Here is a 23,718-nt window from a genome sequence, read left to right as displayed (position 1 = left end):
GGTGCTCTGATCTTTTCCCATGGTTTTCAATACCACCTCTATGCTGACTACTTCCAAATCTACCTCTCCACCCCAGAAATATCTATAGGTATCCAGGCTCGTGTCTCAGCCTATCTATCCAACATTGCTTCCTGGATATCCTATTGCTAATTAAAGCAGAATATGGCCAATACTGAACTACTTATCTTTCTGCCTAAGTCTACCTCTTCTCTCCCCCCACTTTCTATTTTAGTTGATGGCACTCTCATCCTCCCTGTAGAGCAGTGGTCTCAAACTCATGGCCCGGGGGCCACATGTGGCCCGCCGGATACTATTTTGAGGCCCTCGGTATGTTTATCATAATCACAAAAATAAATAAAACAGTTTCTTAATCATATGTCTCTTTAGCTATAAATGACAATATTATTATTAAGACTTAGCCAAAAGGAAAGATTTATAAACTAAAAGAGTTTTACCTCATGCAAAATTGTCATTTCTTTAATAAGGCATTAAACTATTTTTCTGCGGCCCTCCAAGTACCTACAAGTCCAAAATGTGGCCCTGCAAAGGGCTTGAGTTTGAGACCACTGCTGTAGAGGAAGTACATTCAGATAACCTCGGGATTATCTTTGACTTCTCTCTTTCCTTCTCTGCACAAATCCAGTAGGCCACCAAAACCTGTTGCTTCTTTCTCTATAATATCACCAAAATCGGACCCTTCCTCTTACAGCACACCACCTTATCCACACTATTATCACCTCTTGCCTTGACTACTGCAACTTGCTTCTCATAACCACCCCTATCCTCTTCAATCCGTCCAAAATTCTGCTGCAAGATTTATATTCCACCAGAGTCACTATACCCATATCACCCATCTCCTCAAATTATTCCATTAGCTTCCTATCTAATGCCGCATACATTTAAACTCTTCTTACTGACTTACAAATGTATTCACTCTGAAGCACCTCAATATCTCTCCTCTCATCTCTCACTATACTCCTTCCTGGGAACTCCATTGATCAGGTAGATCTCTCCTATCAATACCCTTCTCTACTAATGCAAACTCCAGATTCCATTCCTTCTCTCTTGCTGTGCCATATACCTGGAACAGACTCCCTGAATCACTATGCTAAGCTCCAACCCTGGCTGTATATTCAAATCCAGGCTCAAGACCCACTTTTTTGAGATTACCTTTAACTCCTAACCTCCAATCACTATAGGGCATCATGCCTGATGAACTTCCCAACCTTCTACTTGTCATGTTTATCTGTTGATTTGATTGTAAGATCTTCTGAGCAGGTACTGTGTCTTGAATGTTCTAATATACAATGCTGCATATGTCTAGCAGCGCTATAGAAATTAGTAGTAGTAGTAGTTCTTACCGCCTTAACCAAGTAACTGTCTGAATATTCCAGTTGTCTATGTACATTTTGAAACTTGTTGCAGTCTGGAAGAGAAGAAATACAGAGTGGTAAGACCTGACTTTTTAAAAACAGCTATCACTACCTGAGTTCTGTGCCATGCGATTACTTACAGTAGTTCATGATTTCCCACAAGGTGATCTATTTCTAAACAGTACATGTCACCTCTTTCTCTTTGTACCAGACACGCAGCTAAGTACAGCTCAATTCAATGGATGACCTACAAACTGGCACTAAATGAGTCAGGAGAGGTTAACTTGCCTTTGTGGTATATGAGAACAGGTAACTTTTTTGTTTCAGTAGGTGTTTTTATGTGGAGTAATCAAATCCCCACACAAAAGGGTTGCAGAAGGCAATATCAGAGAGGGCATAGAGAACTCTTGTATTCACCAATTACCACCTTGTTTTCGTGAAATAACAGAGAAGGCAAGGAGTGGGAGGGTAATTGAAAGAGGGAGCTTGGAATAGTTTGAGATCAAATAAAGTCAACCTGCCGTTTGAGGAAGTGAGTAAAGAGGAAAAGGTGGAAACGCATAAAGGAACTTGCTTGACTAGTCCAAGAGAAAAGCATCCGCTTCTAGGCGATGCGGTGACTAGAGCCGGAAACAGAAGCGGGGTAGCTTGTGATTGTGGGGAGACACAAACAGATCTACTTGAGGCATCCCCCATTGCAAGAAAATGGAATGGAAAGTTGCTGAGTTCAGAGTCCATTCGTATGGTTGAAGAATTCAGCTGAGCTTGTCCACCAGAGAATCCTTCTCCCCTTGTACATAAACCGCTTTAAGAAAGATGTTGTGAGGAATTGCCCAATTCCAAATCTTTTGAACCTCCTGACAAAGGAGAGACCCTATACCTCCCTGTTTGTTCACATAGTACACTGCTACTTGATTGTCTGTCCAGACAAGGAGAACTTGATCTTGTATAAGATGTTGAAAAACTTTGAGAGCACTGAATATGGCTCTGAGTTCCAACAGTTTTATATGATGGCTTCGCTCTCTGAAGGTCCATGAACCTTGAGTGTGGAAGTCATCCAAATGAGCCCCCCAAGCATAAGTTGATGAATCCATGGTGAGAACTTTCTGATGGGGAGGCATCTAGAAAAGCAAACCTCTGGAAAGATTGGAAGATTGCATCCACCGCCAAAGTGACTGTTGAAGAGACGAGGTCACTGTAATATGTTGGGCTAAAGGATCTAGAGCCTGTGACCATTGAGATGCTAGAGTCCATTGAGGGATTCTTAGGTGCAGTCTCGCAAATGGAGTCACGTGAACCGTGGAAACCATATGCCCCAGGAGAACCATCATGCATTAAGCTGAAAGAGAGTGGATCTGGGCAACTTGATAGCAGATATAAATGAGGGCATCTTGATGCTGTTGAGGGAGGAATGCCCTGAGCTGAGTCGTGTCCAGGAGAGATCCAATGAATTGGAGTTGCTGAGACGGTTGTAGTTGAGATTTGGGAAAGTTGATCTCAAATCCAAAATTCTGAAGAAAAAACACTGTCTGGTGTGTTGCCAAGAGGACACCCTGAGGAGAAAGGTCCTTGATGAGCCAGTTGTCCAGAAAGGGAAAGGCTTGAAGGCCCTGAGACCTCAAGGCCGCTCCATTACTACCAGGCACTAGGAGATGATGCTAGGCCAAAGGGTAGGACTTTGTATTGTTAGTGATGTTGAGCCACTTGAAACCTGAGGAACCTTCTGGAAGCCGGATGAATGGGTATATGAGTGTAAGCCTCTTTCAAGTCCAGAGAGCATAGACAATTGTTTTGGTTCAGTAGGGGATATAATGTTGCTAGGGACAACATCCTAAACTTCTCTTTGACTAGAAATTTGTTGAGAGCTCTGAGATCCAATATTGGTAGAAAAAACCCTGTTTTCTAAATTACTAAAAGTACCGAGAATAAAAACCCGTATTCTCTTGTTCCAGGGGAACGCTTTTTTTTTTTTTTTTTTTTTAGTTCAATAAATTTTTATTGAGTATTTTGAAAATTACAGGGAGTAATTCAAATACATTAAAATAATATGCAGCATTGTGTATACAGGATCTACAAATATATATTTAACTGTAGAGATTCATTGTAGTAAGAAAAGCTCAAAGTAATGGAATTATTCGAGGAGACTGTATGAAGAAAAGATGAAGGAGAACAGAAATAGAGATTAAAAAAAAAAAAAAGAGTAAAGAGGAGGAAGGGAAGACAAGAGTGTCTACAAAGCTGAGCGTACATATGAATCCAAAAATGACCATGGTGATTTTTTGCTTTTCAAATTCATGGAGGTTCGGAGTGTAATTTTATTATCATATGCATACGATTCAAATCTATGATACATACATAAAGAGGAACGCTCTTGATGGCATTGAGAAGAAATAGATTCTGGATCTCCTGAAGAAGGGAGGGTTGAAGGAGATTGGAAACTGACTCTCTTGGAGGATATTCTGGAGGTAGGTCAGAGAGAGAGAGGTAATTGTATTGAAAGTATGCTCTCGAGCAACTGGTCTAAAGGACTGAGTGGACTTAACAGGAGCAGACTGCTAAGGTTTCTGAGGTCTCTGCTGTTTTTGCTTCTTCTGCTGAAGTAGTGAAGACGACAATGGTTTAGAGGGATATCGCCGTTCATAAGACATGGAAGGTTTGAACGGATGTGACGTAGATGGCTTGGGCTTAGGTTTCACCAACGAGTCCCAAGATTTCTCATGAGCAATGAGCTTCTGAGTGGCATTTTCGATAGTATCTCCAAAAAGCTCAACATCAAGATAGGGTATGTTGACCAATCGATTTTGAAGACTGATATCCATGTCCACCACCTTGAGCCAGGCCAACCTCCTCATGGCCACAGACACAGAGGAAGCTTGAGATGAGAGTTCAAAAGAGTCGTATGATGATTGAACCAAATGTTGATGTAATTGGAAGAGGGTAGAAACTAATTGTTGAAACCCCTTGACACGATGAGAAGGAAGATATTTCTAATACATAGGTAATTGTTTCAGTAAATGCTTTAAATAGCAGGTGAAATGAAAGGTATAGTTATTGTTTCTAGCATTCAGCATAGAATTTTGATAGAGACGTCTACCAAATTTATCCATTGCACAACCTTCTCTCCCAGGTGGAACTGAAGTGTAAACCTTAGAGGTGGCAGATTTTTTAAGTGTAGACTCCACCACCAGGGATTGATGGGAAAGTTGAGGCTTATCATATCCTGGAGTGGCCATAATTTTGTACATAAGAGTCCAGCTTCCTAAGGGCCACTGGTACGGATAAGGGAGACTCTCAATTTTTGTGAAGAGTATCCTTCAAGATTGCATGAAGAGGGAGTTTGAGAAGAGTTGTTGCTGTTGCAGAAAGCGGCTTTTCAAGGCACGCTTTTTCAAGGTCAAACAACACACACAAGAGTCTATGCCGTGTTCAGGCCCAGACACTGGATACATCAGCTATGTGGGTCTGTCACCGAAATAGTCCTTTGACACCTGCCGCACTTCTTGAACCCTGTCAACAGCCGGAACATTAAATTAGGAAACACCGCCAGTCTGCTCCCCACCCTTAGGGGAACGGTTGCTATCCTGGCATCATTGCTGTTTCTTAGAAGCCACAGAAGAACAGGATCCGGACCTCTATGGATGCCTGATGCTCCCAAACCTTTATCTCTGGCCCTGGAATGCCCTGATTGAAGGATGCTCCCAAATACTGGCAAAACCACCAGAAGTCACAAAATTTCCCCTACCAAGCCGCCTTCCATTCCGGGGTCTGCTATCTGGTAAGGATTTTCTCTTGTGATCTACCTCACTAGCCATTAAATCATCCAGGCCCTTGCCAAAGAGTAACTCCTTGAAAAGGGAGTTTGCTCAGGGTCGCATTGGAAGTCGAGTTTCCTGCCCATTGCCTAATCCACAGCATTCTGCGGATGGAGATGGCCTAAGTTGAGACCTTGCTCAAGACCCTGAAAAGGTCATATAGAGCAGTGTTTTTCAACCTTTTTACACCTATGGACCGGCAGAAATAAAAGAATTATTCTGTGGACCGGCATTTGAAGAACACTGGGTTAAGTCGTGGGCCAAATCCCGCCTATCTCTACCCAATCTCCACCCCAGACCTCGCCCCCATAATAGTACTAATTGCACCTTGCATGTCCCGTGCCTCATCTGGAAGCCTTCCCTCTGACGTTGCAACGTTAGAGAGAAGGCTTCCAGTTCAGGCGCAGGATGCCCGTAGGAGCCACTGCCCATGGCTTTGTGCACTGAATCAGTTAGGAAGAGGGAGCTGGCTCGAAGATAACACCGCATCGATCGCACTGTGGACCGGCGGTTGAAGAATACTGTTTTGGGCCTGATGTACGTGCTGGACCCTGTGGACCGGCAGGAAATTTCTGTGGACCAGCACTGGTCCATGGACCAGTGGTTGAAGAATATTGATATAGAGCAGGGGTGCCCAACGCGTCGATCGCGATCGACCAGTAGCTCAGGAAGGCAACGCGAGTCGATCGCGGAGCCCATCCCGGGCTCTGTGATAGACTCGTGTTGCCGTCCTGATCTACGGGCCGATCAGCCTTCCTCTCCAGTGTTCTCCCTAGGGCCTTTTAGCTGGGCGGTCCGCTGTCATCTGCCGCTGCTGAACATTAAAAAAACCACCAAAAAACCGGCTTGGAGATTTCAGCCCGTAGCGAACTTATGCTCCGGGCTCTAACGTGTGCGTGCCAGCTTCTCTTCTCTTCCCTCCGAAACCGGAAGTTATGTCCGGGGGGGGGGGGGGAGAGAAGGGAAGCCGGCACGCACATGTTGAGAGCCCTGAAGCAAGCGTTCGCTACGGGCTAATGCGGGAGACAGGTTAGTGAAACATTTGTTCTTCTTCCTGCCGGGTCCTGCCTACTTTCTGTTTCCGCGAAGGCAGGACCCGGCAGCATTTCCCCCAAGAGGTTGATCACGATCTTGGGCTGATCAGCCTTCCTCTTCCCGATGGCAGAATTGACGTCGGGGAGAGGAATGCTGGTTGGCCGAAGCAGGGAGAGCTTGGGGCCTGTTATTGGTGGCGGTTTGGGGCCTGTTATTGGTGGCGTTTGGGTCCTGGTCCCCGATGGTAATGGCAGTGGCAGTGGCTTAGGGGAGGGCAGGGAGAAAGAAAGAAAAAGGGCAGGCAGGGAGACAGAAGGAAAGAAGAGAAACAGAAAAAAATGAAAGGGAGGCAGAGAGAAAGAAAGGGCAGGGAAGAGGAAGGAAAAGTTGGGGGAAGGAATGAGGTCTGGAGGAGAGGAAGCATACAGGTTAAAAGAAGGGAAGAAAGATTGTATGCACAGTCAGAAGAAGAAAGTGCAACCAGAGACTCATGAAATCACCAGACAAGGTAGGGAAAATGGTTTTATTTTAAATTTAGTGATCAAAATGTGTCTGAATTTATATCTGCTGTCTATATTTTACACTAAGGTCCCCTTTTACTAAACCGCAATAGAGGTTTTTAGCGCAGGGAGCCTATGAGTGTCGAGAGCAGTGCTGGGCATTTAGCGCAGCTCCCTGCGCTAAAAACTGCTATCGTGGTTTAGTAAAAAGGGAGGGGGGTTTATTTGTCTATTTTTGTATGGTTGTTACTGAGGTGATAGTTAGAGAATGACACGGTGACGGTTTACCCGCGGCCACCGCATTTAAGCCGCGGGTCACCGCCGAAAACGGGGAAGAAAACTAGCAGTCGCTGCGGTGACGGGGACAAGGCCATTCACCGACCGCGGAAACGGTGAACAGGTTTGTCCCCGCGGGCCAATGTACCCCCTTCTAGGAACCGCTACTACGGCTGCAAGTCTCCCCTCCCCCCAGCGATCGCGGCAGGAGGGCACCCAACCCCTCCTGTAGACCCCCCCAACGGCCCTCCCGACAATCGCAGCAGAAGGGTACCCAACCCCTCCTGCCGGTCCTCCCAATGGCCTCCCCTAAGATCGCCGGCAGGAGGGTACCCTCCTTAGTCTTACTTTCCAAGTTGGACCGGACAGCTCCTCGCTCGTCTGACCAGCAGGCCTGCCTCCGTCCAAATGAGGCGGGCCCGCCCCTCCCCTCCCCTGACTAACCCACAGGATCCTAGGGCCTGATTGGCCCAAGCACCTAAGGCCCCTCCTATAGCGGGAGTGGCTTTAGGTGCCTAGACCAATCAGGCCCTAGGATCCTGTGGGTTGGGCAGGGTAGGGGCGGGCCCGCCTCATTTGGACGGAGGCAAGCCTGCTGGCCATACGTGTGAGGAGCCGTCCGGTCCAACTTGGAAAGTAAGACTAAGGGGGTTCCGGGGTGGGAGGGTTCGCTGGGGGGGGGTCCAGCAGGAGGGGTTGGGTACCCTCCTGCCGGCGATCTTAGGGGAGGCCATTGGGAGGACCGGCAGGAGGGGTTGGGTACCCTTCTGCTGCGATTGTCGGGAGGGCCGTTGGGGGGGTCTACAGGAGGGGTTGGGTGCCCTCCTGCCGTGATCGCTGGGGGGAGGGGAGACTTGCAGCCGTAGCCGCGGTCACTATGCTAATCACGGCAGGGAGATCTTTGCCGCGATTAGGTACAGCGGCCGCGTCTACTTACTATATAGGCTAACATTGTAAGCATTTAAAGTACATGTCGTGTTTGTTTTTGCATTGCTAGCCCCAGGGGTGGTGGAAGATTAGTGATTGAAAAACTGTATGAAAAATAACTATTTTAAATTTAGTGATCAAAATGTGTCAGTTTTGAGAATTTATATTAATTAATTTTTTCTCTGCGTGTTTTGTTTTTGTATAGTTATTAACTAATATTTAACTAAGTTTTAAAGTATGTTTCCTTTATACGTAAATAAAGAAAAGTTAATGGGATTGCAGTGGCGGTGACGGGGCGGTGAATGGGGTGGCAGTGGCGGTGACGGGGCGGTGAAGAGGATGGTGAGCCGGGGACGGGGCGGTGACGGGGATGGTGAGACGGGGACGGGGCGGTGACGGGGATGGTGAGACGGGGACGGGGCGGTGACGGGGACCAATTTTTTCACCGTGTCATTCTCTAGTGATAGTGCATAGAGTCATCTGCTTTGACCTCTTTGAAAAACCCTGGAATAGGAATGATAATTAACATTTTCTATGCGTACAGTGTGCGTTGTGTTTTTTTTTTTATTTTATTGTTGGTAGATCATTTTGACTTGGTCATTTAAAAAGTAGCTCGCAAGCCCAAAAAGTGTGGGCACCCCTGATATAGAGCATCTGCAATATAATCAATCCTCTCCAAGAGAAATTTAGAGGGTTAGAGTTGCTGTCTGTATCTGGAGCCCAGCTTAGCCAAGAATGGCATGCCCAGGCAATATAAGACGCTGACACTGCCACTTTCAGTCCCAGTGCAGCAGCCTCAAATTCTTGAAGACAAAATCTATTCTGTGGTCCTGAATGTCCTTGAGGACTATACACCCTTCACTAGGGAGTGAAGTGCGCTTCGTAATATGCACCACCAGCGAATCCACTTTAGGTGTAAACCGCTGCTGAAACTCAACATCTATTGAGTAGAGCTTAGCCATGGACTTAGCTACCCCTAAGGGCTCCTCGGGAACATTCCAGTGATCTGTTAACATCTTAGTAATCTCTGGATGCGAGGGAAAACAGGCATTCTGTTCTTTAGTGCTGCTCAATAGCGAGCACTAAGCCATGGAGGCTTGAGGCAGCTCCAACTCTAGCTCATGGAGGGGTCTAGGACGATTCAGTATGGCTGTTTCAGCATGAACAATTCAGCACGGACAGCAAAAGAAGACACAACCACCACACTAGACTGTTGCACGCCATCGCCGTCCAGGGCAGGGGTACATGTAACGAGTCCTGCTGTGGATTCCAGTGCGAAAAGAGAGCCTCCTGAAGATATTGCCACACCATTGGGATCGGAGTTGTCCGAAGGTCTCTGATAATCTGTTGTAGCTTCTCTTGATGTACAGGGTAAAATTTTTCATTTTAATTTCCCATCTTCTTAATCGATTTTCCATTTTATTCTATTGTTTTGTTTTTGGGCAGTGTTATCACTAGTACATCCTACTGCAAAACAGTACGCTCTAATGCAAAATAGCATGCATTGGCAACAACCCAAAATTGTGTTCTTTTCTGGCATTTCAGGTTCAAAATATGAAACACTAGGGAAAATGTTCCAAATGAATGTAAAGCAAAAGTGAGGAAACAGCAGCCCACGAAAACAGTTAATCACAAATAGAGTGGGGATGGAACTGTGCACATCAACCAGAGATAATGATTTAAAATTTTATTATAATAAATAAAATCAGTCTATATTGCAGTGTTGGATCAAGCCCACTGAAACAATTCTGTGTTGCAATGGACCCAAATGAATGTGCAACCCTATGTTCAGAATATGGTGCATTCATTAATTTTTGGTGTGTGGCCCACTAGAGAGTACTGACATTCATGCAGCCCTCTGGGTATAAAGGTTGTCCACTCCTGATCTAGCAGGATGGTCTAGAATGCCTATTATTTTGTGTAAACTCCTAACCCTTTATCCTCTCCCCCAAAAATATGAGAGAATGTGAAATGTAAATGTAAGCTGTTATAGCTACTATATATCAGTAGCTTCTCTGTATTACTCCTGATGCCTAACAATCTCCAACAACCAGAGTGGAATTGTCCAAAAAAGAATGATGTGCACTAAAAATGTGTCCTTCAGTTCTTCTGGTGAAATGACGATCTTTATTGTTCAAACATCAAATTGACAAATTGACTCGACATGCGCATGTTTCGGCCATCAGGCCTGGCTCAGGAGTCTATGGATTCATATGTAAGGCAGGCCGAAACATGCGCATGTTGAGTCAATTTGTCAATTTGATGTTTGAACAATAAAGACCGTCATTTCAACAGACGAATTGAAGGACACTTTTTTAGTGCACATCATTCTTTTTTGGACAATTCCACTCTGGTTGTTGCATATTTGTGTTTGTGGTGTTGTTTTTTTTCCCCTGTTTCTTGCCTAACAATCTCCATCTTCTGATTTCTGTTTGCCTTACATTTTCTGACTATAAGTTCAATTATTTTTTTTTGCACATAGAAAAAGTCTCATAAGTCTTTATTTTATTTAAAGGTTAAATAACTATACATTGATTTGCCTTTACATTATGGCTCTTGCAGTTTTCTCTGTCTGGCTACTAAGCTTAAATTCTACCATTTCGAGAAATGAAATGAACTTCATTTCCTTGACTTCACAACAGATCTCACTGACCTTGGGGCTGATTTTGTATAGTATGCCGATCTTAGTGGCTGCCTAAAAAGCAGCTGAAAATTGCACACCAGCACTGGTTAGAGAATCGCACTTGCCTGATTGCAAAGATAAATGGTTCAGCCACCTATCTTTGCTGAAGGATCCCTTGCCATCACCTGATCGCGACAAGGGAATCCCCAATCACCTGAGCCAGCAGGACTTCCTGAAGACACAATTTCAGGGAGTCCTGCCAGCTAAGCTGATCAGGCACCAACGCCACTGGCAAGATGGCACCCAGAAGGGTGGTCCACATCCCCAACTTCCCCTTACTATGCCACTGGGGCAGAGAGGAGGAGAGACACCGATAGTGATGTGGACGATTCATGGCCTCCGTTTCAGCACAGCCACAATGAAACATCATGTGTCAAAACGGTTGCAATGAATCATCCCATACCGTCTCGCACATACACCCCAAGGGGAATATATTGGGATAGCTGTAGGGGAGGGAATAGGGAGGGTTGGCTCACGTTTTTGTTGTAAGCCAGTTGTTTGCATTGTATCAAAGAATAGGGATACAATGAAGGTAAGCAAAATTGTTATAATAAAAATTAAAAAAGTGACCATGTCCTTTGACTACAGGATAAATTCTACTCACCTCAATGTTCCAGATGTTTAGATTAGAGATCAAGTCCCACTGGGAGTTACCTCTCTCATCTATACCACTGAACCCATAGCCAGCAGCATTATTGACAGCATCCGCTATTAAGAAAATAAAAATGCAAAGAAAATAAATAAATAAAAACAGGCTCTCGGACAAAATAGCAGAGACCTCCAAATTTATGATCAAGTTCATTCCAAAAATCATCATTTTGTAACATTTGCACATCAGAATACAATATTTTCTCTGGATAATACCGAAATAAAGTTCCTGAAAGAAAACATTTTAGTTATTAGCAAAGAAATGAAAAAGCAGAGAATAGTGAAGTTTCAGGAATCCAATGGACTACAGGACCCCAAGGCAACATGGTTTCACTAGAGGCAGGTATTGTCAGAAAAATCTGATTGATTTCTTTGACTGAGTGACCAGACAGTTTGACAGAGGGAGAGCACTAGATGTGGTGTATTTAGATTTTAGCAAAGCCTTTGATACTGTTCCACAGAGATGTCTAATAAATAAACTGAGTGCCCTCAATATAGGCCCCAAAGTAACAGATTAGGTTAGGAACTGGTTGATGAAAAGAGACAGAGGGTAGTGGTAAATGGAGCTCACTCTATAGAAAGGGATGTTACCAGTGGTGTGCCATAAAGTTCAGTTCTTGGGGCCTGTTCTTTTTTTAACATTTTTGTAAGTGATATTGCTCAAGGGCTCTCTGGTAAGATTTGCCTCCTTGTGTATAATACCAAAATCTGCAATCAGGTAGACACCCCTGATGGTGTGGATAATATGAGGAAGGACCTAGCGAAGCTTGAAGAATGGTCCAGAATTTGGCAGCTAAGAGTTAATGTTAAGAAATGCATGGTAATAAGAACATAACAGTTGCCATACAAGGAGAGAACGAAGATCCAACAAGTCTAGTATTTTGTTTCCAACAGTGGCCAACCTAGGTCACAATTACCTGGCAATATCCCAAGAGCAAACGACAAATCCCCTGGACCAGAAGGAATTCAACCGAGAGTATTAAAGGAACTTAAGGTGGAAATTGGTGAACTATTACAAACCGTAGCTAACATGTCAATTAGAACAGGGCAAATACCAGAAGACTGGAGGACAGCAAATGTCATCTCGATTTTCAAAAAAGGATCAAGAGGTGATCCAGGAAACTACCGACCTGTGAGCCTCACATTGGTTCCTGGGAAGATAATTGAAACACTTATTAAAGATAGCATTGTACAACACTTGGAGGATCACAAACTAATAAGGGCTACTCAACACGGATTCAGGAAAGGGAAGTCTTGTTTGACAAATTTACTACAATTCTTTGAGATAGTGAGCAAACATTGATACTGGAGATCCAGTAGACATAGTTTACTTGGACTTCCAGAAAGCATTTGACAAGGTCCCACATGCAAGGCTTATGAAGAAATTATTAAGCCACGGAATAGGAGGAGAAGTGCATAGATGGATCGGTAAATGGCTAGAGAATAGAATGCAGAGGGTTAGCATAAAAGGGAAATTCTCGGACTGGGTGAAAGTGACTAGTGGAGTGCCCCAGGGCTCGGTTCTTGGGCCTATTTTGTTCAATATTTTTATAAACGATCTTGAGGAGGAAACAACTTGCAATATAATAAAGTTCGCCGATGATACAAAATTAAGTCGGTCGGTTAGCTCTCAAAGGGACTGCGAGGAGCTTCAGAAGGATCTGAGACAGCTGGAAACATGGGTGAAAAAGTGGCAGATGAATTTTAACATAAATAAATGCAAGGTGATGCATCTAGGAAATAAAAATAAAGAACACGAGTATAGAATGTTTGGAGTAACATTAGCAAAATGCGAACAGGAAAGGGATTTGGGGGTACTGATTAACAGAAACCTGAAGCCATCAGCGCAATGTGCGGCGGCGGCGAAGAGAGCAAACAGGATGTTGGGTATGATTAAGAACAGGATCACGAGTAGATCGGAAGAAGTCATAATGCCACTTTATAGAGCAATGGTTAGGCCACACTTAGAATACTGTGTCCAACACTGGTCTCCTTACCTCAAGAAGGATATAACTATGTTGGAGAAGGTGCAAAGGTGAGCCACGAAACTAGTCAAAGGAATGAAAAATTTGAGCTATGAAGAACGCCTCAGGAAACTGGGACTGTTCACACTCGAGAGGAGAAGACTAAGAGGTGATTTGATAGAGACTTTTAAAATATTAAAAGGATTGGATGAAATAGATCAAGAAGCAGCATTACTAACATTTTCAGATGTGACACGGACAAGAGGTCACAGCCTGAAACTGGGTGGCAGCAGGTTCAGGACGAATGCCAGGAAGTTCTGTTTCTCACAACGAGTGGTGGGCGCTTGGAATTCTCTTCCTGTGGATGTTGTGGAGGAGACTACTCTTCGGGGTTTCAAGCACAAGTTGGATATACACCTTCTTGCAAATCATATTGAGGGATACGGTAATTTCAGGTTTTCATAATAGAGAACCTAAATGGGCCGCCGCATGAGCGGAGCGCCGGACTTGATGGACCTCGGTCTGATCCGGTGAAGGCATTTCTTATGTTCTTAAGTTTTCCAAACTTTTTTTTAACCCTGCCAAGCTAACTGCTTTCACCACATTCTCTGGGAACAAATTCCAAAGTTTAATTACACGTTAAGTGAAAAAATATTTTCTACAGTTTGTTTTAAATCTACTACTTAGTAACTTCATTGTATGCCCCCTAGTCCTAGTATTCTTGGAAGGAATAAACAAGCAATTCACATCTACCAGGTCTACTCCAATCAGTATTTTAAAGACTTCTATCACCTCCATCACCCTTAAGCCATCTCTTCTCTAGGCTGAAGAGCCCTAGCCACTTTAGCCTCTCCTCATAGGGAAGTAGTCCCATCCCTTTTACCATTTTTGTTGTCCTCTATCTTTTCTTTCTTTTTTTAATTCTTTATTCATTCTAAAACTTTCAATAAGTGCAATACAAGATGAAAACATTTTACACTTTAAGATCACTTAATATTCTATCAGAAACTAATTCAAATCAAATATCCCACCACCGAAAACCCAACAATTATCTTCAGTTTTAAGAAAACTAAAATTACCCCCCCCCCCCACCCTCAATCTTGGACGTGTATGTTCAAAGGGAAAAAATAATATTCATTCTTTGCAATATTTTGTTAATGGGTCCCAAACATCTCTAAATTTCTTAAAATGTCCCTGTTGAATAGCTATAGCACACTCCATTTTAAAGATATGGCATAAAGAGTTCCACCAAAAATTATAACATAGCCGATCCCAATTCTTCCAATTATTTGCAATATGCTGTATGGCAACCCCTGTCATAATAAGTAGTAACTTATTATTATTAGATGAAATTTGGCTCCTCGCTTTCATTGATATACCGAATAGCACAGTATCATACAATAAAGCCACCGGATTTTCCAGTAAATTATTTACTTAACTCCATATGGATTCCCAAAAAATATGTATCAATGGACAATAGAATAATAAATCTTCTCTGTTTCGTTCCAATTTTAGTATATGATCTAATGTTCCAGATTCAAGATGACAATGCCAGTATCTATTAGACTTAGAGCTGTCAAATTTTTGTAAACGAACTGGGGTCCAAAATGCTCTATGTAATAAGAAAAACCAAGTTTGTCTCATAGATGCCGACATTGTACACTTCATCCTCCAAGTCCAAATTAGTGGCCATTGAGACACAGTAATCTGATGCTTTTTCTCAATACTCCATATGTCACGAACACCAGTTTTTCGTTTCTTATTCAAAAATCCAGATATTAATTTATAGCACTCAGCAGCCTGGTGACTCAGGAAATCCGCCTGGACGTACAGGAATGGCAGACTATACCTTAATGGCCTGCTTCAACTGCAACCATCTATAAATTTGTGATGGGCCTGTACTATCGTCCACCTGTGCAAACCAAGTAAACGATAAAGAAATGGAAGCCGAGATGAGGCGGGAATGCAAAAACGGTAACACCATTGTTGTGGGAGACTTCAACAATCCTGGGATATATTGGAATCTTGGATACTCAAAATGCGCTAGGGAAACCGGATTCCTGGAGACTATACAGGACTGCTTCATGGAGCAGCTTGTCAGAGAGCCGACGAGAGGGAATGCCACTCTGGACCTGATCCTCAATCGGCTAAGAGGACCTGCAAAGTAAGTGGGACCGTTAGGAAACAGCGATCACAATATGATCCAGTTCAAAGTTGAAGTAGGAATATCGAAGGGGAAGAGAACAACAGCGACAACCTTCAACTTCACGAAAGGCAACTAAGGTAAACGAAGCACAAAATCTATATATCTCCAGATTTAGAAAAGGATGCAAAAAGAACCGAACAAAAGACCCGGCATGGATAACTAAAGAAGTGAAGAAAGTGATAGGAGATAAGAAAAAGTCATTCCGGATGTGGAAAAAGGACAAAAACAGGGAAAACTAGAAAGTGGACAGGAAGCATCAAAAAGAATGTCACCGCGTGGTTAGAAGAGCAAAAAAAGAATACGAGAAGAGGTTAGCCAGGGAAGCACGAAATTTCAAACCGTTCTTCAGATATGTTAAAGGGAAGCAGCCGTCAAGGGAAGAAGTGGGACCGCTGGATGAAGGAGATAGGAAGGGAGTGGTGAAGGAGGAAAAAGAAGTGGCGGATAGACTAAACATGTTCTTTTCGTCAGTATTTACAAGAGAGGACACATCCCCAATGTGCCGGAACCTGAAAAAATCTTCAAAGGAGATCAAGCAGAAAAATTAACATCCATGGAGGTTAAGCCTTGAAGATGTACTCAAGCAGATAGATTAAAAACCGACAAATCTCTGGGCCCGGACGGAATCTACCCTAGGGTATTTAAAGAACTAAAAGAGGAAATAGCGGAATTACTACAGCAGATCTGTAATCTATCCCTGAAAACAGGGGAGATCCCGGAGGATTGGAAGATAGCAAATGTTACACCCATTTTTAAAAAAGGGTCGAGAGGTGACCCGGGGAACTACAGGCCGGTAAGTCTGACTTCGGTCCCGGGGAAGATGGCGGAAGCGCTGATAAAAGACAACATTGATGAGCATCTAGAAAGGAATAAACTGATGAAAACAAGTCAACAAGGCTTCTGCAAGGGAAGATCGTGCCTAACAAACTTATTGCACTTCTTCGAAGGAATTAACAACCAAATGGACAAAGGGGACCCCATAGACATCATATACTTGGATTTCCAAAAAGCCTTTGACAAGGTACCCCATGAAAGCCTATTACGGAAACTGAAGAACAATGGAGTGGAAGGAGATGTACATAGATGGATCAAAAATTGGTTGGTGAGTAGAAAGCAAAGGGTAGGAGTGAAGGGCCACTACTAGAACTGGAGGAGGGTCACGAGTGGTATCCCGCAGGGGGTCGGTACTCGGGCCGCTGCTGTTCAATGTATTTATAAATGATCTAGAAACAGGGACAAAGTGCGAAGTTATAAAATTCGCAGATGACACCAAACTATTTAGTGGAGTTAGGACTAAAGAGGACTGCGAAGATTTACAAAGGGACCTGAACAAACTGGGAGAGTGGGCGAATAAATGGCAGATGAACTTTAATGTAGAGAAATGTAAAGTCTTACATGTGGGAAACAGAAACCCGATGTACAGCTATATGATGAGAGGGCTGGTAATGGGTGAAAGTATCCTAGAGAAGGACTTAGGGGTACTGGTGGACAAAACAATGAAGCCGTTGGCACAGTGCACATCGGCCTCTAAGAAGGCGAACAGAATGCTAGGCATTATCAAGAAGGGTATTACAACCAGAATGAAGGAAGTTATCCTGCCGTTGTATCAGGCGATGGTGCGCCCGCATCTGGAGTACTGCATCCAATATTGGTCACCGTACCTTAAGAAGGATATGGCGATACTCGAGAGGGTACATAAAAGAGCGACGAGATTGATAAAAGGTATGGAAAACCTTTCATATGCTGAAAGATTGGAGAGTCCGGGGCTCTTTTCCCTGGAGAAGCGGAGGCTTAGAGGGGACATGATAGAGACTTACAAGATCATGAAGGGCATAGAAAAAGTGGAGAACAACAGATTTTTCATACTTTCAACAACTATAAGAACGAGAGGGCATTCGGAAAAATTAAGAGAGACCAGATTCAGAACCAATGCTAGAAGTTCTTCTTCACCCAAAGGGTGGTAGACACTTGGAATGCGCTTCCGGAGGGTGTGATAGGTCAGATACGGTATTGGGGTTCAAGAAAGAATTAGATGATTTCCTGAAGGAAAAGGGGATAGAGGGATATAGATAGAGGATTACTATACAGGTCCTAGACCTGATGGGCCGCCGCATGAGCAGACTGCTGAGCGTGATGGACCTCTGGTCTGACCCAGCAGAGTCATTGCTTATGTGCTGCAATTGTGAAAAGTCAAGCAGCTTACTATCAGAAATAACATATAACTGTATCTTTTCTAATTCTGCTATATCTTTTTTGAGATGCAATAACCAGAATTGCACACAATATTCGATGTGAAGCCACACCATAGAGCAATATAAAGGCATTATAATATTCTCATTTTTGTCTTCCATTCCTTCCTGATAATTCCTAACATTCTATGTGCTTTCTTAGCTGCCGCCACACATTCAGCTGAGGGTTTCAACATATCCTCAATGATGAAACCAAGATCCTTTTTCTGGGTGGCAACTCCTAATGTGGAATCCTTATCATGTGGTGAAAGATGGTACTACAATTGGTGCATTTAAAATTAATTGTCACGAGTTTTAAGGTTTCCCAGTTAAAATTTCACCAGCCAGCATGTTACACAAGAAAAATATTTTTATTTTTACTAGTTGTTAGGATTTCAAAATAACACACACACAAAAAAAATACAGATGTTGCATGAAGTTCAGAAATTTTATAAAGATCTATATGCTTCTGATTGTCTTGCATCTGAGAAGGAGTTTAAATCTTTGTTTGACAAAGTTGAACTTCCTCATTTAGATCTAGAACAACAGAATTGCTTGAAAGGAGCCATTACCTGCGATTAAATCACCAAGGTCATCACTGCACTTGCCTCAGCTAAATCCCCGGACCCGGATGGAATTCCTTCTGAATTTTATAAAGTTTTTTCTGCAAGTCTTACACCAAAACTGTTACAGTATTATAGCAGTTTATTAGCAAATACTGAAACATTAGGTCGTTTTTTTAGAGGCTAATGTTATTGTTCTTCCCAAGCCTTAACAGAGACACACAATTTGTGCATAATTATCGACCTATTTCGCTTTTAAATGTTGATTATAAGATCTATGCAAAAATATTATGTAAGATTAGAAACTTATATACATTCTATTTTTGATAGAGATCAAGTTGGTTTCATCAAACATAGATATGGCTCTGATAACACTAGATTACTTTGTAATATTCTTCACCATACTTATTTTATAAAATCAGTCTTATGTAGCAGTATCTTTAGATGCTGAAAAAGCCTTTGAGAAGAGTTGAGTAGAGGTATCTTTTTAAGGTTCTAGATAATTTCCTTGCTACGTTTATTATTCACTAATCCACTTCCTAATGGCAATGTTTCTTCATCCTTTTTGCTAGCTAGGGGTACACGTCAAGGCTGACCCATCTCACCATTCCTTTTTAATCTTGCTCTGGAGCCACTGCTTGCGATAATAAGGCATAATCCTATTATAAACAAGGGTTCAAGTCAGTTCATTAGAATTTAAACTTTCAGTATATGCTGATGTTATCTTACTGTATCTTTTACAGCCATCTGTTGCTTTACCTGAGCTTATTAATGCCATTTCAAGATTCTTTAAGTTATCTGGATAAACAATTAATTGGGATAAATCAGAAATTATGCCCTTGAATGATACTTGTGTTCCTTTTTCTCTGACTGTTCACTTAAATGGGTTACTATGCAAATTAAATATCTGGGAGTTTTATTTGATAGGGATTTATTTAATTCCTAGAAACTTAACATATCCTTAATTATTACTAAGGTTAAGGAAGCTCTTGGCAGATGGACTCTACTCCACTTCTCTTGGTAGGGTAGATTAGATTCTCTGAAAATGGTATTTTAACCTAAAATTATATGTATTTTTAGTATGTTTCTCCTCATATTTTCTCAGTCTTTTTAAAAGAATGTAGAAAAGTTATTAGCTAATTTCCTGTGGGGTAATAAGCCTACCAGAATTGCCTGATTTTAAGACAAAATGGGATCGTCACGTGGGATCTCTTCACAGAGAAAAAGGTAGGAGAGGGTCATTAGGGTGGGCAGACTGGATGGTTCTTGGCCCTTATCTGCCGTCTATTTCTATGTTTCTATGTTTCTATCTTAATTGAAAGCTCTTAAATCTCACGATGGAGTTAATTTTCCTGATTTGTACTTCTACTACAAAACTTTTATTCTTCGTCAAGGTTCGGTCTGGTTTTCCTCTAATTATCCTTCATTGCCTAATTGGATATTGTTTGAGGATGCAATTTCTCCTGCTCCGTTAAACAGATTGCGAGGATTCGAATGATACACTGCCAAATTAAGTAATCCAGTTGTTAGAAATACATATCTAACTTTTAGACGTTTAGATGTAAAATTTGAAATTTCATGGTCTGACTCTTTATATTACTCCTTGTGGCATAACCCTCAATTACTCACTGTTAAAAAAGTAATTTCTTGGTCTAGTTGGCAGAAAAAGAATATCTGGGATATTAAATCAGTATGTTCAAACCTTCCTTACCTAATGTCCATGCAAAGTAATACTTTGGCCTCCAAACTTGTACAATGATGTACAGGTAGCCCAATCTTGAGAGCAGAGATGCTTCAGCAATAAACTTTTCATCAACTATGTATATAAAGGGGAACATCTTGGTAAACTTCAAAAACAGAACTAAGCTCACAAGTACGATGCATAACTTATATATCACGGCTCTCTGAAAAGAAAAACAGAAAAGACCAAAACATAAATCTAATCAATTAGCCATCATGATTTAAACTCCAGAACAAGTAATTCATTTTCACTCCTTTGCTGGTAATACACAAACACACTGACAAAGTGGGATTGATATGTGATTGTTAACCAGTTAGGACATTCAGTAGCATATAACCAGATATTGGCATTGAATATCCTGTCTGACTGCAGGAGCATTATCCGGGTGGAGTAAGGATAGAGCTATACCCACATAATTATCCAGTTAAAGCAGTCTTAACTTGGTAGCCTTGGCAGCTATCCAGGTACTGCCCTCTCAATATAGGTGATATCCAGGTAACTCCAGATAGCCTGCTAAGCCACTGGATATTCAATGCTAGTACCCAAAAAGGGGCATGGAATACCAGGGTCCTACTTTACTTGGCAGCAGCCAGTGTTTAAACAAATGCTGACCACCGCTAGCTAAATATTGTCAGGATTATGTTTATCAGCCATGTCATTTCAAATATCTAAAAACTTAATTTAATATAACATTTGATTTTTCTGAACTGTTAAAAAATCTGGTTATAGATTTCCTTCAATGCTATTTTTCCAATTATAATGACAACAAAACAAAAGGATGCCATGTTCAAGGCAGATGGGGTCATTCTATAAAGAAAGCACAAACACTTAGGTGCCAAGAACACTTGTAAATGACTAGAATACAGCACAGTTACTTATCCAGGGACAGCAGGCAGATATTCTCACATGTGGGCAATGTCATCCATGGAGCCCGGATGCGGACAGCCTCACAAGCAAACTTACTTGTAAAACTTTAAGAAAGTTCATGACTGCCGCACCACACATGCACAAGTGCCCTCCCACCCGAGGTAGGGCGTGCGTCTCCTCAGCATCTCCTCAGTTCAGATAGCTAGCTAAGAAACCAACCAGGGGAGGTGGGTGGGTTGTGAGAATATCTGCCTGCTGTCCCTGAATAAAGCACAGTTACTTACCATAACAGGTGTTATCCAGGGACAAGCAGGCAGCCTATTCTCACATATGGGTGACGTCATCAGCGGAGCACAGATGCAGAAGCTTGCAAGCAGACTTGCTTGAAGAAACTAGAAGTTTTGAGTAGACCACACAGCGCATGCGTGAGTGCCTTCCCGCCCAACGTAGGGCTCGTCTCCTCAGTTCAGCTAGCTAGCAGAGAAGCCAACCATGAATCTGGAAACCACCGGATGAGCAGAGAGGGGTTTCCCTTCAATAGGGTGATGGAAAGCCGCAATTGCACTGAGATGGACTCAGATCGATGTAGACTTGAGGCCAGAAGTGGATGAGTGCAAAAGGTAATCTAAAACAGAAGATAAGGAGGAATGTTGAGACTCCTTATCATGAGAAAAACACCATGTAGAAAATCTAGTCCATTTTTGGTGATAGCATTGTATAGTTGTAAGCTTTCTAGAAGCCTCTAAAACGTCTCTTACAGATTGAGAAAACTGAAGAGGAGTCACGTTGAGAGGTACCAAGTTGTCAGGTGTAGAGACTGCAGGTTGGGATGAAGGAGAGACCCTTGACTCTGTGTAAGGAGAGATGGGAAAAATTGGTAGAAGGAATGGCTCCTTGCTGCTGAGTTGAAGGAGAAGGGAGTACCAAGGTTGTCTCGGCCACCGAGGAGCAATCAGAATTATGGTGGCTTGATCGTTCTTCAACTTGACCAGAGTCTTGAGAATGAGAGGGAATGCATATAGGAAGAGATTCGTCCATTCCAGAAGAAAAATATCTGCTTTGAGGCGATGAGGAGAGTATATCCTGAAGCAGAACTGAGGCAGTTTGAAGTTGTGGGGAGCTGCAAAGAGGTCTATCTGAGGCGTTCCCCACTGTGAAAACATATGATGAAGAGGCGAGGAATGGAGTGTCCATTCGTGAGGTTGCAGAAGACGACTCAAGTTGTCCGCCAAGCAATTCTTCACCCCTTGTATGTAGACAGCTTTGAGGAAGGCGTTGTGGCGGATTGCCCAATCCCAAACCTTCAGAGCTTCTTGGCAAAGGGAGGCACATCCCATCCCTCCCTGTTTGTTGACATAATACATGGCGACTTGGTTGTCCGTCCGAATGAGGACTACCTGGTCGTGAAGATGTTGAAAAGCACGGAGAGCCTTGAGGATCGCTCTGAGTTCCAATTGATTGATATGACATTGATGATCCATATTGGTACATCGGAGCTGTTCTGGATACTGTGCAACTCATAGCATTCCTTCCTCAGCAGCATCAGGATGCTCTCATTCAACTTTGTCACAAAGTGTTATCCCTCACTTCACTCTGAGCAAGGCACATGATGGTTCTCCTAGGTCACATGGCCTCTACAGTTCACGTGACTCCTTTTGCCAGACTTCACCTACAAATTCCTCAGTGGACACTGGTATCTCAGTGGGCACAGGCTCTAAACCCACTCTCTCAGCACATTGCAGTGACTCCTTTGTTGAGACTGGTGGATGTTCTCTTCCAGTCTCTCCAGAGGTTTACTGTTTCAAACGCCCTCCCTCATCAGAAGGTCCTCGCAACAGATTCCTTGACCTATGCTTGGGAGCTCATCCCAATGGTCTCCATACTTAAGGCCATTGGTCCAACCCAGATCGTCAGTGTCGCATAAATCTGTTGGAACTCAAAGCGATCTTCAATGCTCTCAAAGCTTTTCAGCATCTTCTCCACAATCAAGTAGTCCTCATTTGTACAGACAATCAAGTAGACATGTACTACATCAGCAAGCAGGGGGGAACAGGATTTCTCCCTCTCTGCCTGGGAGCTCAAACACCTTTCTAAAAGTGGTCCATATTCAAGTAGAGCAAAATTGTCTGGAATCTTCTGCAACCTTACGAATGGACACTCAATTCCTCGCCTCTCCATCACATTTTTTCTCAGTGGGGGGACTCCTCAGATAGATCTATTTGCGTCTCCCCACAACAACAAACTGCCTCAATTCTGATCCAGGATATACTCTCCTCATTGCCTCAAAGCAGATGCTTTTCTTCTGGAATAGACGAATCAGTTTCTATATGCATTTCCTCCATTTCCTCTCATTCTCAAGACACTCGTCAAACACGAACATACCACTATGATTCTGATAGCTCCTCGGTGGCCCAGACAACCGTGGTTCTCCCTTCTGCTTCAACTCAGCAGCAGGGAGCCACTACTTCTACCAGCGTTTCCCTCTCTGCTTACACATAGGTCTCTGCTTCATCCTACCTGCAGTCTCTACACCTGACAGTTTGGTACCTATCAACCTAAAGGTCACTACAGTTTTCTCAATCTGTCAAGGACATTTTAGAGGCTTCCAGGAAGCCTACCATTAGACAATGTTACAACCAGAAATGGACTAGATTTTCTGCTTGGTGCATCATTCATCACAAGGAGCCTCAATCCACTTCCGTGTCTTCAGTTTTGGATTACCTATTGCATTTATCTCAATCAGGCCTCAAATCCACATCCATTAGAGTCCATCTCAGCGCAATTGCTGTTTTCCATCAGCCTACAGAAGGGAAACTCCTTTCTGCTCATCCTGTAGTTTCCAGATTTATGAAAGGACTTTTCAATGTCAAGCCACCTCTCAAAGCCTCCAGTGGT

At 42.9% G+C, this 23,718-nt stretch overlaps 1 protein-coding gene across 3 annotated transcripts in view; it reads right to left on the bottom strand.

Moving 5' to 3' along the window:
• The window catches only part of MBOAT1 (membrane bound O-acyltransferase domain containing 1), a 178,464-nt gene that overhangs the window by 12,236 nt on the left and 142,510 nt on the right, over positions 1 to 23,718 (bottom strand). For all 3 annotated transcript variants that reach the window (XM_033934564.1, XM_033934565.1, XM_033934566.1), the window contains 3 exons: positions 19,927 to 20,119; positions 11,211 to 11,314; positions 1,362 to 1,426 (listed from right to left, as the gene is read on the bottom strand). In XM_033934564.1, coding sequence (XP_033790455.1) covers positions 1,362 to 1,426; positions 11,211 to 11,314; positions 19,927 to 20,119 — 362 coding nt within the window. The remainder of the gene's footprint in view (positions 1 to 1,361; positions 1,427 to 11,210; positions 11,315 to 19,926; positions 20,120 to 23,718) is intronic.

Source organism: Geotrypetes seraphini, chromosome 2 (genome assembly GCF_902459505.1).
Source record: "Geotrypetes seraphini chromosome 2, aGeoSer1.1, whole genome shotgun sequence".
Taxonomy (NCBI): Eukaryota; Metazoa; Chordata; class Amphibia; order Gymnophiona; family Dermophiidae; genus Geotrypetes; species Geotrypetes seraphini.
The sequence above is the reverse complement of the archived record's forward strand: the minus strand, read 5'-3'. Positions and strand labels throughout refer to the sequence as shown.